The sequence below is a fragment of the Arvicanthis niloticus genome, chromosome 1 (genome assembly GCF_011762505.2).
Source record: "Arvicanthis niloticus isolate mArvNil1 chromosome 1, mArvNil1.pat.X, whole genome shotgun sequence".
NCBI lineage: Eukaryota > Metazoa > Chordata > Mammalia > Rodentia > Muridae > Arvicanthis > Arvicanthis niloticus.
Window position 1 is genome coordinate 86,064,990 of NC_047658.1, and position 18,086 is coordinate 86,083,075.

General features: G+C 44.6%; 1 protein-coding gene across 5 annotated transcripts in view; it reads left to right on the top strand.

The window, feature by feature from the left end:
- Tmc5 (transmembrane channel like 5) overlaps positions 1-18,086 on the top strand; it is a 78,313-nt gene that overhangs the window by 25,937 nt on the left and 34,290 nt on the right. For 4 of the 5 annotated variants that reach the window (XM_076941583.1, XM_076941578.1, XM_076941587.1 and 1 more), the window contains 5 exons: positions 2,571-2,674; positions 4,183-4,272; positions 12,513-12,612; positions 14,078-14,165; positions 15,836-16,084. In XM_076941583.1, coding sequence (XP_076797698.1) covers positions 2,571-2,674; positions 4,183-4,272; positions 12,513-12,612; positions 14,078-14,165; positions 15,836-16,084 — 631 coding nt within the window. Of the gene's footprint in view, positions 1-2,570; positions 2,675-4,182; positions 4,273-9,084; positions 9,446-12,512; positions 12,613-14,077; positions 14,166-15,835; positions 16,085-18,086 lie in introns of those variants that run through there. The other variant, XM_034509533.2, reaches the window with a different exon arrangement.

Sequence of the window (18,086 nt, forward strand, 5' to 3'; positions counted from 1 at the left end):
GGACTGTGATGTTAGGGCCTGACTAGGTTGCATAGTGAGATCTTTTCCCAAAATAAAAAGGAAGGAAGAAAGGGAGAGAGGGAGGGAGAGGGAAGGGGAAAAGGGGGGAGGAGGGAGGGAGGGAAGATTTAAAAAAGGAGGAGTAAGGGGAGGGAAGGGAAGAAGAAAGAAATAACAGATCCCACTGGCTTGCATTTGTGTCAAGGAACAAGGACACAGGATGCAGCTATCAGATAGATGTCTTCAGGACCTAAACAGTGGCCCACAGGAGTAGGCCGCAGGTGTTATCACCTCCGACTATCAGAGCCATCATTCTGAGAGCCATCCTTGATCTCAGCAGTCCCCTTCTTTCCATCTCTTGTGGGTCCTCCTATCTTGTGATTGAGGCTCTGCTTGTTCACTTACAGATGGGGAGAAAGAAGTACAGGCTCAATATCAGAGCAAAGTGATAGCCCCAGACCGGCTGGTCTTGCTCCTGTTCCTTTCTACCTCTGACCTGTGCCCCAAGTTAGTTAACTGACTGCCCATTAAAATTACTCTGTTACCTCTACTAGGGCTAGAGGGACGGTTCAGCAATTAAGAGCATTTACCACTCTTCCAAAGGCTGCAAGTGTGGTTCCCATCACCCACATGGTAGTTTACAATCACCTGAAATCTAGTTCCAGGGGGCCCGACCTGGCACATGTAATATATCTATATCTATATCTTTATCTAATCTATATCTCTGTTACACACATAAAGTAAAATAATAAAACACTATTATACACACACATATATTAGCTGGGTGTATGGGTACATGGCTTAATCCCAGTGCTTAGGAGACAGAGGCAGGCAAATCTCTGTGACTCTGAAGACTGGTATATATAGTGAGTAACAGGCTAGCCAGGGCTCTATAGTCAGGCCATGTCTCAATAATAATAATGATTATAATAATATAACTTGGGAAGCAGAAGAACTTAGATAAGTTCAAGTCAGCCTGGGCTACATGCTAGGACCCTAGCTCAAAAAAAAAATCAATAAACAATAACAACAATAAAATAGCAATATCAGCAACAACCACAATAATGATACAAAAATAAAACAGACCTTGGCCCAAGCTTCTGATTCTCTTGTCTAAGATGAGGTCTATGTATTGACACATATAAAATTGAGCATTGTTGCTGCAGGTTCAATGTTTTTTCATATGGTGTGTGTGTGTGTGTGTGTGTGTGTGTGTGTGTGTACCTGTGCTTGTGCATGTAGAGGCTGGAGGAGGACTTTGGGTGTCTTCCTCTGGTCTCCCACTGAACAGGAAGCTCCCTGTTCTGGCTAGGTTGGGGTCAGTAAGCTCCAAGGACTCACTTCTTTTGCCCTCCGATGCTGGGGTCATAACTCCCGGCTATTCTGTGAAGCTCGAGATTCAAACTTAGCTCCCCATGCTTGCACACACACATTCTTGTCCTCTGAGAATCTCAGCTCTCGGTTGCTTGGTTTTTACAGCATTTGTTCCTACGTCCATGTTCTCTGGCCCTCTACCTGTATTTCTGATGCTTCCTGTCTTTGCAGTGTGCCCTCAGACTGCACTGATCAGTCTTTTAAGCTTCCTCTGAGATCCACTCTCTCCGTGTAGCCTTCTCAGAACTCCCAGCCAGAATCCCCCCATCCTTCCTCTGAGCCCTCAGCCTGTCTTTGACACTCGCCAATTCCCACTTGTATTGCTCACAGCTGTATTTAAAAGTGGGTTGTGCAGGGGAGAAAGCTCCTTCGGGGTCAGTACCATGTCTTTTTCTCTGTATCCTTAGTGCCTGCCTCACACCTGACACAGGACTGGCCTTCAGTCAGCCTCACAAGACAGATGAATGGATGGATTTTGCATGGATACACGGGTGAATGGATGGATTGATGGTGCATACAAGAGTGGTGAATGAACAATGGATGCAGAAATAGACAGATGAGCAAATTGTCACTCTGATATTGCTGGATAGAGTGGGATTGTGCTAGTGAGACTTTCTGCCACTGTAATAAACAAACAGACAAAAAGCAAAAACTGACATAAACTAAATGAGAAAAGATGTATCTTGACTTATGTTACTAGAAGTTTCAGCCCATTGTGGAGTCCATCAAGTAGAACACTTCATATCATAGTGACCAAGAGATAGAGAGATAGGGAGAGAAAAGGAGAAGTGAGGAGGGGAGAGACAGAGGGAGGGAGGAATGAACAGAAGGAGGGAGAGCAAATGGGAGGGAGGGAGAAATGGAGGGAAGAGAGAGAGAGAGAGAGAGAGAGAGAGAGAGAGAGAGAGAGAGAGAGAGACTACATTCAGATGAATTTCTTCTCTGGATTCCATTACACACACACACACACACACACACACACACACTTACTTCTGCCCTCATCTGGGAGCGTCTTCCCTTAGATAATCCTCTCTGGAAATGATCCTTACAGATACTCCCAGAAGTGTGCTTTACAAATTCCCTAGGCCTTCTCAATCCAGTCAAGGTGATAAGATGGACCATCACAGGTAGCCGTCCTTTGGGAATTTAAAGATGCTCAGGCAAACATATTCAGTGTGATCCCTGTTTCCTTGCAGGAGCAATGCCCCCTTTGGCATGCTAGGCAGAGGGAATGAAGATTACCCTGAAGGCATTGAAATGGCATCCATGGAGATGGCCGGTGATCCTAGAAATGGTTATGGTAAGTGTGTGTTCAGGTGGCATTAGTGTCCCAGGAAGAAAGCAAAAGGCAGTGAATCCAGAGAAACAATACAGTGAAGCAGCACCGGCTTCTCCTCCCACAGATGTCCTTCTTACATACATAAAACTTCCCTTAGTAGGAAGCCAGGAGTCATCACCAAGGATCAAAATAGTATGAGGGGAGAAGAGGGGAGGAGAGGGGAGGGGAGGGGGGAGAAGAGGAGAAGATAGTGAAGCAGGGAGGAGGTAAAAGAGAAAGAGGGAAGGATAGGGAAGTGGATAAGGACCAGCTAAGAACAGCACAGGATGTCAGTGCTATAAGACACAGGCAGAAGCTTCATAAGCTGCAGGGGGTGCTGGCAGTGGTTTTGAAGGTATCAGAGAGAAAGGGACAGGATGTAACTCTCTGGTTAGTGTGTACTCAGAGTTGGCTGCGTTCTAGGCTTATTGGACCATTTCATGTGTCTTAACAGATTGTCACAGCAGCAATCCTGTGTAAAAGTCAGATTGCCATCCCTGTTTTACAGATTATGGCAGTGAAGCTCAGAGCTGTTTAGTAACATACCTGGAGGGAACAACTGGTCAATAACAGGGCTGAGAATCACTCCCAAGCAAGAAGTTCTAGAGTGCACCGTATTCTGTGTTGTTTACCTTTTGTCCTTAACATGGATTGTGTAATCATATATCGGAATGTAACACTGTCACACAGATACAGGAAATGGACTCTGTCCCTAGGAAAATCAGGCCATACTTAGTCCATGTATCACAAAAACACTATAGCTTCAAGAAACCTTTGTGCTCACCTATACAAGTGGTTTCGATGTGACTTGTAACTCATTAACTAACAAATACAATCAATTACAGAGTGAGATAAAAATTTAAGTATATAATTAAAATGGTATAAAAGCAAAAGGGAGGAGGGGGATGGGATAGGGGGTCCTAGGGAGGTGAAATGGGGAATCTGAAATGTAAATGAATAAAATATCCAATTTAAGAAAATTTAAGTATATAAACTTAAGGTTATATAGTTAAAATAGAGTTTTGTAAAATGTGCTTATCAGTTACATGAGCATTATTTTGTGCTGAATCACAAATACTAAGTTTTTAAAAAGTTTTGAGTTTTTATTTATTTTTATTTAATGTATATGGGTGTTTTGCCTATGTGTGTGGCTGTGCACAGCGTATGTGCAATGCCCTCAGAGGCTAAAGGGGGCAGCTGGCTGTGAGCTGTCACCAACGGGGAACTAAACCCAGGTCTTCTACAGGAGCAGCCAGTGCTCTTAAGCACTGAGCCATCTCTCCAGCCCCTAGGTAGTTTTAATCGGATGATTTTTAAAATTTTATTCCTATTTTCTACCCAAGTTCTTAATCTTGGATCTCATAGGACCTCAAAGGCAAAATCTTGGTGTGGGTTGACCCTTCCTGTCTACTGTGAGCAGTCAGCCATCATGTGTTCCTCAGTGTCTGATATGGAAGGACTGATTGGCTATGTTCTCCTCCTCATCACAGTGAACCCTGCTTACGTGAGAAGTAGTAGTCCTGTCTGTCCAGATAGAAACCTGTTGCTGTGTGCACGTGATTGGCACATATCACCCCAAGGTAAGTCTTAATGGATCATCACTAAAAAGTCAGCCCTGGGGAAAGACTGGACTCAAGGCAACCCAGGTACTAGAAATGGCACTTCATCAAGACCCTTGTCTTCTAATGGATGTAGTGGTGCTTCATTTATCATAAGAGTTTCCTCCCTGCCTCCATCCATCCATCTACACCCCCCCACCCCTTCTTTCCCACTTCTGCTGTGGGGACTGAACCTAGGGTCTTGTGAGTGGACAGCACAAACTTCATCTGTTAACCTCATCACTCAGAATTTCCTTGTAGACAATACAGGTTTCCCCATCTAGGAATCGTGATATCTTCATTATGAACCATCTGGTTGAGGGCTGGGGGCTGGTTGGTCCAGTGGGTGAAGTGCCTGCTATGCAGCCATAAGGACTTGAGCTTGAATCCCAAGAACTAACTCTCTCTCTCTCTTTCTCTCTCTCTCTCTCTCTCTCTCTCTCTCTCTCTCTCTCTCCCTCCCTCCCTCCCTCTCCTTCTCTCTTTCTCTCTCTCTCTCTCCCTCCCTCCCTCCCTCCCTCCCTCCTCCCTCCTCCCTCTCTCTCTCTCCCTCTCTCTCTCTCTCTCTCTCTCTCTCTCTCTCTCTCTCTCTCTCTATCACACACACACACACACACACACAAATGTTATGTATAATGTCAGGTACCCATAACTTGGTCCTGGGGACAAAGACAGGTGGATCCTGGGAGCTCACTGGGTAGCCAGTCTAGTGAATAGTGAAAATGGTGACCTTAGGGTTCATTTGAGAGACCATGTCTATGTTGGAGAACAATAGAGGCAAGGCAACCTGGCATTAACCTCTGGCCTCTACGTGTGTCCACTCATACAGGTGAGTGCCCCATGCGCACACAGGTGTGTACAAACACACATACACACATATTTAAAAAAAAATCTTTGTGGTATAATGGAAACCCAATTGATTAGCAAGGAATGTATTGGCTTAAGGGAGGAGGGGGGAGGGGGGAGGGAAACTTAAAAACTGAAGGTCATAATAACTTCCACTTCCTCAAGTGGTGCCCAGCACATAGGTAGGTTAGAGGGTTTTCTTGGACAGTTTGTTGAGTATAGAAACCATTGCCTTAGAGTCTGAAGCCAGGGCTGGGTGCCACTGTACTCATTACTCATCCACCTCGCACCTCTGCTTGGCTCAGCTTCTCTTTAAACTTGATCTTCATAGACATGAGGGTCAGGCTATCAGATCCACAGAAGCCCCTCAGCATAGCTGTCCTTTCGAAGGCTTTCCTTTCTCCCTGGCTCTCCAGTGCTGCAAGAAACATGCCCACCTTGAACCAATCATTTTATCATAGGTGACAAGATAGGGCCACCTGTCTCAAGGCTAATGCTTGTGTTTCTGGGGACAAAGTCCAAAAATAAATTGTGAAATAATAAAGCAGCTTCCATAAGGTTGACATGGGCATGTCACTGGAAGTGTGTTGACCAATGAAAATCAAAAGCTTCTTTTTATTTGTATATGTTTGTGTATGTCGTATGAATGTGTGTATGAGAGTTTGAGTATGTGTGTGCACTTAAGGAAGTTAGGAGTTGACATCTTCTTATTGCTTCAACTTACATATTGAGACAAAGCTCTCCCACCACCTTAAAATTACATTTTGGCCAAGTGTGGCTGCACATAACTTTAATCCCAGTATTTTACAGGAAGAGGCAGGCTCATATCTATTTGTTCAAAGATAGCCTAGTCTATATAGCAAGTTCCAGGCTAGCCAGGGCAACATCATGAGACCTTTTCAAATAAATAAATAAATAAATAAATAAATAAAGTTTTGCTTATTTACTTATTTGTGTGTGTGTGTGTGTGTGTGTGTGTGTGTAACAGTACACTATGGAGATCAGAGGACAAACTTGGGAGAGTTGGTTCTCTCTTTCTACTATGTTGGTGTCCAGAACTGAACTCAGGTCATCAGGAAGGAATAACAGGAAGCAAACACACTCAGTGCTTGCACAGATACTGGAATTTTAACTCACTTCCTCAAGGTTACCTGCAAACATACATCGAACCTCTCTGCTGAAAGATTGAAGGCTTTGTAGTATTAGGAAACTCTAAATATGTAAACATCTAAATATCATGTGTGGCAAGAAAGACTTTTATTGGAGGCAGAGACCAATAAACCCAAGGAAACCATCAGAGGGACACTAGGGAAGGCCATCACAAAGGCAAGCCTTTGAGTGCAGAGGACCAAAGAGATGGGTTCTTATATCATAAGCAAATCAAGGGACCCTGCAACCTAAAGCTATTTCTCTGTCAGCTTGGTATTGCATGAGCAGCTTTCAGACGCATCCTTCCAGAACCTTCCTAGGCTAAAGTGTAACTTTTACAGGAGGTAAATACTACAGCCTGGCAGTGGAGCACAGATTGGCTTTAACTATTAAGGGCAAATAGTACAGTGGGCATTATTACACTGCTCTGTCCAGCCAGCACAAGGTTGGAAGAAGAGGCCCTGAGAAGCAGAGGGGGCAAAGAAATAGAAGACACAGAGTTTTTGTTTGTTTGGTTGTTTGGTTGGTTTGGTTTTTTGAAACAGGGTTTCTCTGTGCAGCCCTGGTTGTCCTGGAACTCACTCTGTAGACCAGGCTGGCCTCGAACTCAGAAATCCACCTGCCTCTGCCTCCCAAGCGCTGGGATTAAAGGCATGCGCCAGAAGACATAGCTTTTAATCTCCCTGTTTCCTGATTTTCAGATCACATATCAATTAATTGATAATGCGTCACTCTTATAGATTCTGCTAATGCCCCAAGAACTCCCTGCCACAGAGCAGGCACTAGTAAGTAAACACTTGTAGTAAAAAATTATTGTTTTCTACCTGACCTTTGAGCACTTAGTTCCCAAATAAAAGACACAAAACCTTTATATTTATAATAAGCCTTAACAGCACTAGAGCTGGGCAGATAGCAACCCGCTAAGCTATTCTGTCTATTTCCCTGTCAATAACTCCGTGACAGAACTTGCCATATCCTGCCTGGGCTGCTCCTACTCCAACTGGCCAGCCCTCATGGCCATGTTCTCACGATTCACTCGCCCCATGGCCTCTTCTCTCTTCATCTCTCTGCTCTCCTCATGGTCTCTGCCCCAAGCTCAGCAATCAAAGCCCTGCCTACCTCTCTTCTGCTCAGCTACAGGTTGTAGGCATCTTTATTCAACCAATAGTTATAAATTAAGGAGCAAGATTACATAGCAATAGTGTATCTGAGGCAACCAGATCTTGGGGGCCAGTGTATTTAGCATTACAATACATAGCAAAGGACCAAAGTGCAAGATACTTGCTAATTTATGAATGAGCGATGAGTTAATACACATTAGCACCTTATTCTAGGAGAAGACAAAGGTGAAGTACTCAAGCTCTCCTCTGGGGGTTCAGACTTTTAGTGCAACTGATCTCCGACATCTTAGCCTTAGGCAAAATCCCCCCCCCGCCCCTCCCCCACATTGAGTCTCAGGGATTTTTTTAACTATGAAGTGGGGTAATTGTGAAAACCTGAATAACATACTCTAAAGCAGTGGCTCTCAACTTATGGGTCACAACCCCTGTGGGGAATCAAGTGACTTTCACAGGGGTCATCTAAGGCCACTGGAAAACACAGATATCTACATTACAACTTATAACAATAGCAAAATTACAGTTATAAAGTAGCAACAAAAATAATTTTGGGATGGGGGGGTCACCACAACATGAGGAACTGTATTAAAGAGTCACAGCTGAGGAAGGCTGAGAAGCACTGCTCTAAAGTATTACTAACCACACTGCGAAGGAGATAAGAAGTTCTTGTCCAGTCCTGACTTATAATAGGAGTCAGTGGACCGAGTATGTCATATCATCTCTCTGCCTTTAGTTTAGCCCACTGGAAAAATGGACAAGTTGGTCTAGGTCACTTGAAAATTGGGTCTGTACAATAATTCTGTTCAAGTCTCTGGTACTGGGGCAGAGCAATACCTTAGTGATAATTTATTTTTCTCAAGGAACAGAAAGAATTGAGAGAGTAATTCAATAAAGAAACTGTTTCCATGTTCCTCTCAAGGACTAAGTTTCCTTCCCTCCATCCATCATCCTTAGCAGATGAATGTCTGCTTAATTGTTTTCAAAACAGGAAGGCACAAAGGCCGAGGGAGAGTGAAGAAAAAAAGCCAGCCAAACCAACTCTTTTTAAAACGCAGTTTCTAAAAGCTGCATTCTCATTGGCTAAAACTGGGTCACATGACTACTCTTAGCTGTGGAGGAAACTGGAAGAATCTTAACTGAGCTCTGCGTCTATCCAGGAGCTTCTGCTGGCATGAAGAGGATAGATATTAGAAGGCAGACCTGAGGTGATCAGGAGATAATGCTATAAACTCATGTGGAGGTGAAGGAAAACTTACAGGAAGGATCAGTTCAGTCTTTCCCTCATGTGGGGATTAAACACGGGTCATTGGGCTTGGCAACAAGAACCTTTAATCACTTGAGCCACCTTACTGTCCCTGAAATATACGCATCAAATGATGAATGTAAAATTGACAATAAAACCTTGTCCTATGGTTACGGGTCATGTAGAAGACTCCCCACCTTCTGTTTCTAGAACCCCATTGTCTTTAATGAAGGGTTCTGTTTAAAATTTCTCACTTAGCTACCAAGGCAGAATTCTCTGTAAGGAATCGTGCCTCCTCCTGAGGAGCTCCCTCAGGGACAGAGGCAGGAGACATGTTGTAATATGTGGCGCTCTTTGTGAATGGGGCATCCTTTCTCTGATGTCATCACTCTTCCCTGCATGGCCCAACTATGGCAGTCTGAATGCTTATGAGACCTGTGATGACCAACCCTGTGAAGAACAACAGTCTTAGAGTTAGCAACTCTTAGGCAAGAGATGCTGTCCGATGACCAAGTGAACGAAATCGTCATCGAAATGGAGAATGTTCCCTCTGGGGTTCTAAGACACCTAGCCTCAAATCAAATTGCTCTGAGAAAGTCATCGGCAAACCCGACCTTCAGCACGCTTTCCTCCTCAGCTGCAGACACCGCAGACTATCAGATTTTCAGCCATGGGAATGACAGGAGGCACAACCGGTTGTTGAGGTTTTCATCTCTGAATGAATCACTTTCTCAGATCTATCATGGCCCAGAGTGCCTGGGTATGGATGAAACCTGTACTTTTCATGAAACTGTTCAAGGTACAGAATGCTCAGAAAGAGTGAAGCAGTTTTAAAATTTTAAAGTTTTAAAGTTTAAAGTAGGTTGTTGTTGTTTAAGTGTGTGTGTGTGTGTGTGTGTGTGTGTGTGTATGTGTAAGTCATGCTTGGATAACAAGGGCTTTTATTAGCAGGCTCATCTCATGCTGGCCTCTCCACTGCATTCTTTTGAGACAGGGCCTTTCACTGAATCTTTAGCTCCAGGACTCAGCTAGACTGGCTGGCTGTTCAACCCCAGGGTTCCTTCTATGTCTGCCTCCCCATGACTGGGATGATAAGAGTCTGCTGCTGTGTCCAGCTTCTTACATGGATACCAGGGCTCCAAGGGCAGATACTCACACTCCCGTGGCAAGCACTTTACCCACTAAGCCATCTCCCCAGCCTTTACATTTTATTTTAAAAAAAAAAAAGATATCAAGTTATTTTCAAGGGCTACAGTCAGGAAGCTAAAGGGTGTTGGGAATAAAGAGAAGAGTCGGTGTGAGGCTTACCTACTAAGAACTCATTTTCCAGACAACCGTATTTCATGTGCCTGGAGTTTACTCATCAAGTTTAGTTTTGCCAGGCATTGGATTTAGTTGTATTTTCTCTCATCCTGTACACCTTTGAGACAGGCTTAATGAGGAAACTGAGGCTTGGGAAATGTCATTGCCACCATGGTTTTCTGGGATGAGACAGGATGCCTCACAGCTCAGTTCACCCTTAGCCTAAGTCTTAGCCGAGACCCTCCAGCCTCTGAGCTCCTGAGGCCAACTGAAATGCTATTTCTGCTTTACCCCATGATACTCCAGATATGGGCCTGAACCTGTGGTTCAGATAGTAGGGTATTTGCCTAGCATTTAAAAAAAAAATACCTCTGGGCTCCACCCCCAGCACCACATGCACAGGGCATGCTGGTATATGTCTGTGGTCCTGGCATTTATGAGGTAGAAGGAAGAGGGTCAGAAGGTCAAGGTCATCCTCAACTGTGTATAGAGGTTCAGACCAGTCTGAGTTACATGAGATCTTATCTAAGAAATTCTATTAATAGACATTTTTTTTATTCTAGGTATAAAATTTAGCATGTGCCAGTAAGTTCTAGGAGAAGGGGAAAATGTACCTAACCCTTTACTAGCTTATACTGTGCTTCTCTCTGCAGCCACTCTGTAATGGTCCTTCCCTCCCCTCTCCTCTCTTCTCTCTTCTCTCTCCTCTCTTTTCTCTTCTCTCTTCTCCTCTCTTGTCCTCAAATTACCTCCCCTCCCTCTCCCTTGCTTATCCTAAACGGGGAAACAAAAGCTCCTCCTTTTCAGCAAAGTGACTTATTTCCCTTTGAGGGCGCCCCCTTCCACCTCAGTGAACCTGGAGCTTTCTCTGAGGCTTTCTGGTTCCATGTTGAATCTGAGCCTGGGGAGCAGCCCTGTGGGCACACCTGCCCCTCAGCAGAGCATCCTGCAAGTCAGTCCCACTCATGTTAGCAGATGGTCACAGCAGCTCAGAGGTTACACCTAGACCCCCACTATCTAGAGGAAGAAGCACAATCTTTTGCTTCCCACCACCCTTTTTGCGTAGAAAGAAGAAACCCCTTTCCAAGAAACTTTCTGGCCAATAGTATGTCACATGTCTCTGTCTAAGTCCCCAGCAAAAAGGATAAGGCCACTGGATTGGCTTAGATTCACTGGGACCTGTCCCGTGTACCTGGAGATGGTGTTTGCAGAAGGCGCTCAGGCCTTGTTAGGAAGTGGGGGTAGGGAATGGGGGTAATCTGGACTCCGTTGGAGTTTATAGTTAATAGAAGGGAATGGCTTAGAGGCTGAAAACATGACTGTGAGTCAGAGGAGAAGGGAGAATTAAGAAAGCTGTGATGATTGTCAGGGACCTGGGAAAGGGCACTCAAATTGCCTGGAATTCAGAGAGACACAGGTGGACAAGATCTGTTGCTTTGTTCAGTGATAGTTTTGGTTTGCCTTTGCTGTTGTTTGTTTGACTTGGGAAATATAGAAGTATTGGATTTGAATAGTCTAAATGTTAGCTTTGATTTTGAACATACATGTACACACACACACACACACACACACACACACTTGTCTTCTAGTCACTTCCATTTGTGGTTTTGCTTTTTGAGACAGGGCCCCACCATGTAGCTCTGGCTGATCTGGAACTCACTCTATAGACCAGGATGGCCTTGAACTTAGAGAGATCCATCCACCTGCCTCTGCTTCCCGAGTACTGGAATGAAAGGTCTGTGTCACCTTAGCAGACCCCATTTGTGATCTTTGCATTCCCTGAGTCTATATTATCTCCTGTATCAGTCTATATGGTACTGAGTGTTCATTGTTCAGCACTAGGAAAATGAGAGAAAAGAACCACCAGTTTCAAGCCAACCTGAGCTATAGAACAAGAATCTGTCTCAAAATAAAACATGCTCTAGTACAATACCATGACTGATTGGTTAATCAATTGATTGACTGACTGACTGACAGACATATTTATTGGGGGGGGTGGATGAGACAGGACCTCACAAGGTAACCCAGTATACTAGTTACTCTTCTATTGCTGTGGTAAACACTGTGACCTGGGCAACTATCAGAAGGCATTCATCTGGGCTCATGGTTCCAGCGCGTTAAGGGTCAGCTATAGTGGAGAAGCATGGCAGCAAGCAGCAGGCATGGCAGCTAGAACAGGAAGCTGAGTGCTCACAACTGGAACCCAGAGCAGGAAGTAGAGAGATCTACCTGAGAACGGTTTAAGTCTTTAAGCTCTCAAAGTCCACCCCCATGGTATACTTCCAACAAGGCCTCCTAAACCTCCCCAAACAGTGCCACAAACTGAAAAACAAACATTCAGATGCCTAAAACTATGGGGAACACATCACTCAGACCACCATACCCAGATTGGTCTTGAACTCATTATGTAGCTCAGGCTAGCTTTGAACCTGCTATCTTCCTACCTCTGCTTTCCCGTTGTGGGATTATAGGCTAGCACTGCCAAGTCTCACTCCAGTGTCATCTCTTACAATGTTAAGACTGTGTTAAAGAAAAGAAACAACTCTGTTCCTTTTCTCCTGCAGGACAGAAACTAATTGCATCCCTGGTTCCTATGACATCTAGAGACAGAATCAAAACCATCAGGAACCAGCCGAGGACCATGCAGGAGAAGAGGGAGCTTAGGTACGGCCACTGTTCTTACATGGGAGCCTCAGTCTACTGCTTCTGTCCCATCTCAAAAAGATAAAGAACGGATAATGCAGGGGACAGTTCTTCTGTAAGGAAAACCTTTACAGGGTGGGACCTCCCCACACTCTCCTCCACCCCTCCCCACAGGCATTTACTATGTAGCTTGTTCTCAAATTCAGGCTCCCCCTGCATCAGCCTTCTGAGTGCTGAAATAAAGGCGTGCACCACAGCCAGTTTTTGATTCTTCTTGATACAGGCTCTTATGTGGCCCACGCTGCCCTTGAACTTGCTATATAACCTAAGATTGTCTTGAACTCCTGATCCTCCTGCCTTCACTTCCCGAGTGCTACGGGCTGGGGCTTGACCTGTCTCCCAGGATGGCATAGGTACCCTGGTGTATGACTGTTTCCAAAAAGGATTCTCTGAAGAAAAGCAAGTCTCCAGTGAGGCCTAGTTACTGCCCAGGCCAGGTACTTGCTTGAATTAGTTTCTTCAAAGATAAGACATCTTCTGTGGTCCTCTCTCCCAAATTTTATATGCCAGTCTAACCAGAAAGATGCATTAGTCAAATTCTCCAAAATCTCTGACCTGTTTGCATCTTCAGGTCATCAAATGGCAAGGAAAGTCTGAGAGCCTGACATGAAGTAGAGGAGTCTAAAGAGGCAGGAGAGCAGATGCAACGTGTACAGCCTAGGAAGGCTTGGAGGGAAAACTAGGAATCCTAAAGTAAGCATCAGGAGCCTAGGAACCAGGACATGCATGCTAGCTTTGTTTGGACAAACCTACTGTGTTAGTTACTTTTCTACTGGTGTGATAAAACACCAGGACCAAGGCTACTCATAGAAGAGTTTATTTGGGATCTTGGTTCTAGAGCATTAGAGTCCATCATGGCAGAGGCAGGCATGGTGACTGGAGCCGTAGCTAACAGCTCACATCTTGAACCACAAGCAGAGAGAACAAACCGGGAATGGCCTGAGTCTTTGAAACCTCAGAGGTCCACCCACAGCAATGTTCAGTGAGCCACACTTCCCAAAGAGAGCTGCTAGCTGGGAACCCAATGTTCCAATGGCCCCTCAAACTCTGGGGAAAGTCACATTCAAGCCAGCACTCCTACTGTGGAAAGTGAACAGGGGAACCAGTGAGAGGCGAGTGGGGACATTCTACACAGTCTTGCTCTAAAACAAACAAAAACAAACAGGAAAATCTGGAGAGAAAGCTCAGTTGGAAAATGATGCCATGCAAGCATAAGAACCGAACGTATATCATCAGAACCCATGTAAAAGCTTGTGACCACCCTTGTACGACAAGGGCTGGGGCCATTGAGATCCAGGACTAAGTGATTCCGCTTTGGCCCCCAAGGGGCTGGAACCACAAGCAAAGGCTCTGAGTTCAGGAGTGGCTAGTTTTTTGGAAATAAATTCCACTGATGTCCTTTATTTTCTCCTATTGTTTTCTACAGAAAAATAGTTGACAAAGAAAAGAACAAACAGTCCCATGGCACCCTCGAGGCCAACTGCTGTGCTCAGTGTCTGAGCTCCCTTTCGCTGGTAAGTCAACTTTTAAAGACATTTTTTCCCCATGCCTTTGATCTCAGTACTGGGGAAGCAGAGGCAGGTAGGGCTCTGTGAGCCGGAGGCTGGAGCTGCTCTTCATAATGAGTTCCAGGGCTACATAGTGAGACTTGGTGTCCAACAACCCAGTTTTACATTAGCATATAATTTGCATGTTACTGTTGTTACCCCTGCTACCTCAATACCTGCGCACAGCGTTCGTGGATCAAAATTAGCATTTTCCTCTCCTTGTCCTTCTGTTATGTGAACAAACTTGTTAATCAGCCTTCTATATGCCTGAAAGGCGCAGGTTAAATGGAGTTACCTTGTCCAAGGCCCAACAGTTAAGCACATGCTAAACGCTCACTCTACTCTTTTAGCCATTGAGGTCTTCTAGATCCTTATATAAAATACAGACTATTGTGAGCTATGGTCATCCCACCTCGAAATACCAGCACTCATTCCTTCTACCCCAGCCTCTCTCAATCCTTCCGCCCCTCATTTCTCCCTTGTCTTTAGTAATCACTATTTCACATTCTTCCACATATGAGAGGGAACATGCAGTATGTGTTTTTGTGTGGATGGATTGTTTCTTTTTTGCATAGTATATCATTTTGGCAAATGATACAGTTTTATTCTTTGTAGGAGAGAGAGAGAGAGAGAGAGAGAGAGAGAGAGAGAGAGAGGAGATTCTACCCATCCATGCACTGAGGACAGCTAGGTTAATTCTATGTCTTGGCTCTTGCATATGGTAGTACAGGAACATCACTGGTGTGCTGATCTCATTTCCTTTCATTATATACTATGCTAGATTACTTTCTATTGTTATTATTATAAGAAAGCACCATAACCAAAAGCAATTTGGGGAGGAAGAATTGATTTGGCTTATGCTTCTGAGGTCACAGTCCATGGTGAAGGGACTTCAGGGCAGGAACTCAAAGCAGGAACCTGGAGGCAGGAACTGAAGCCGAAGGCATGGAGGGGTGCTGCTTATTAGTTTGCTGCTCATGGCTTGCTCAGCCTGCCTTCTTATACAGCTCAGGACCACCAGCCCAGGAGTAACACAGCACACAGTGAGCTGTCCTCCCCACTGTAATGATTCAGGAAAATGCCCTCACAGACTTGGCTATGGTCAGTCTGATGGAGATAGTTCCTCAAATGAGGTCTCCAGTTCCTAGATACATCTAGGTTTGTGTTAGGTTGACAAAAACTGACCAGTACACATACGTGGAAGTGGGAGGCTGCATCATTTGGTAATTTAATATTTACTCTTTTCTTGGGCTCACCCATGTGGATAAATGGGATAAGCCGAGCAAGATTGTGACAGCAGTGAGGTCAAGGGTCAGGGGTGGAAGGGGGATGGAGGGAAGGGAAGCCAACATTCAAACTGTACAGGCCAACATGAGATGGGAGTAAAAAGGTGGGAATGGGAAGGTAGGATGTTAGTGACCAGTCTGGCCATTTAGAACAACCTGGGACGGTGATGGTAGGGATACACAAGAAGGTCATTGTGAACATAAATGAAGCCATCTCAGTAAGTGATCCTTGAGGCTGTCTGGCTGGGAACAGGGCTCCTGGAGCAGGGCTGTTTGGCTACTACAACACCCACTCAGGAGCCACTTTTCTAGTGAGGATCAGGCCTCCTTCTCTTTGTGTCTCCACCCCAGGCTTACCGCAGAACCAAGAACAGCCTTTCAGAGCTCCTCAATTACTTCAGTTTGTGGCAGAAGAGATTCAAGGTCATCGGAGGCAAGTTTGGGACCAGCGTCCTGTCCTATTTCAGCTTCCTGAGGTGGCTTTTGAAGTTCAACATCTTCTCATTCGTCATGAACTTCAGCTTCATCATCATCCCACAATTCACCGTGGGTGAGAAGAACACCCTCCAGTTCACTGGCTTGGAGTTTTTCACAGGGGCGGTGAGTTGTCTGTTCTCTGTTCAAGTTCACCACAATGGAAGGTCTTGCCTTGGGCTTACTCAGACCTCTCATTCTGCCTGATGGAGAAATGGCTGGTTCTCCCTCAAGAGCTGAGTGCATGACATTGTAGAGTAAGTCAGTGAAACAACCAGAGGTCTGGAACCAGTGTTACAGGTTGTTTCAGCCATACCCCTTCTCTGTACACTTAAACCATCTATGCATGCATGAACCAGGCACTCCATTCTTATGAGAGATGAGTGTTCCCTTAGCATTCTACAGTGGACACATTAGCTTAGAAATTTGTTTTTTCTCTTTTTCTTTATTTCTACAAACACAACCAATCCTCTTCTGGAAAATTACTACTACAGAGTAAAATGAAGGGAAGTCTATTTTCCCTTTCTTCTTTTCTCTATTCTCCAAGCTGGGATATATCCCTTAAAGTATTTTTAATATTTTTATTTGTGTATTTGCGTGTGTGTGTGTGTGTGTGTGTGTGTGTGTTTGTGTGTGTATTCACATGTGTGTGGTACCTGCAGAGGTCAGAAGAGAGCATCAGATTCCCTGGAGTTTTAGGTGGTTGTGAGCTGCCCAGTGTGGGTGCTGGGAACTAAACTCAGGTTCTCTGGGAAAGCAGCAAATGTTCTTAACTGATGAGCCATCTCTTCATTCCGGGAAATTTATTCTTAATTTGTTAGATATGACAATGGCGATGTGATCATAGGAGTGGATTCTTCGTTTTCAGAGTTGCATGTTAGATAATTTCAGAGTAACATGACTTGATGTCTGAAAATGTTTGCCTTTGATTCTTTTTCAATCAGTGAGCATGCACACACACACACATACATACACATATATACTTACACACATATGCACACATATACACACGTGCACACACAGACACATGCACACACACACATACAGACACATGCAAATACACAACACACACATAGACATGAATACACACACATGCATACACAGACACACAGACACATACACATGTACATACACATACAGACATATACACACATACATATACACATGCAGATACATAACATACACACACACACACACACGTGTGCACACATATACTCACAGTCCTAGTTCATAGAGACGCAAAGGCAGGTTCCTTGGGGTGTAGTTGTAGCAGCCCTGCTCTACAGACTCTCAAGGACACACACTTCTTCAATGCCAGCTCACAGGGGAGAGGTTAGATGCGTCAACAGGCAGCTGTGTTGATGCACTCTGACTGATGCTAAGAAGAACATGGGTTTATAAAACTCCCCAAGATACATGGTAAAGCAAAACAAAAAATATAAATAAATAAAAACTTTTTTATGTTTTATTTTTATTGTTCAGGGAAAGCAAAGCTCAGACTTGGCACATTCCAATCAAGCGCTGTGCAGCCAGCAACACAGCCAGCCCTCTCCTTTATTTTTAATGACTCGGTCCCCTGTGCTTATGCTTCTTTATTTACCTAGTATCTATCATTTATCTATTTGTTGATCAATTGCTGGGTTGATGCTTATACGGGAAGAGAAAATAGTCTACAAAGATATGTCATCCCCCCCCACTTTTTTTTTTTTTTTTTTTTTTTTACAAAAAGTGGTGGCAGCTAATATGCAGGCACTAATGATATCCTGGCTCCTGGAATTGTCTGACCACTCCCTTGTGTTTGCTCTGACAGGCCAACACACTGATAGACAGCAGAGGTTCAGGATGTTTGGCCACCTGGCTTTCAGGATGCTTGGCTTGATCCCCAAGTTCGGATGCTCACAGTAGCTTCCTCAACCGCAAAATCACCTGGGCTTGAAATTCTCTCCAACTCCAGGAGCTCATTTTTAAAATGTCCAGGTCTCTTCCCTCGGAAACTACAACCAGCCTTTCAGTCCCACAGTTCTAAATCCTTTGATTCGCTCAGCCACAGGTACAAAATGTGTCTAGGACAGGGCCAGGGGTTGACTTAATGGGCAAGAACCCTTGCTGTACAAACATGAGGATCTGG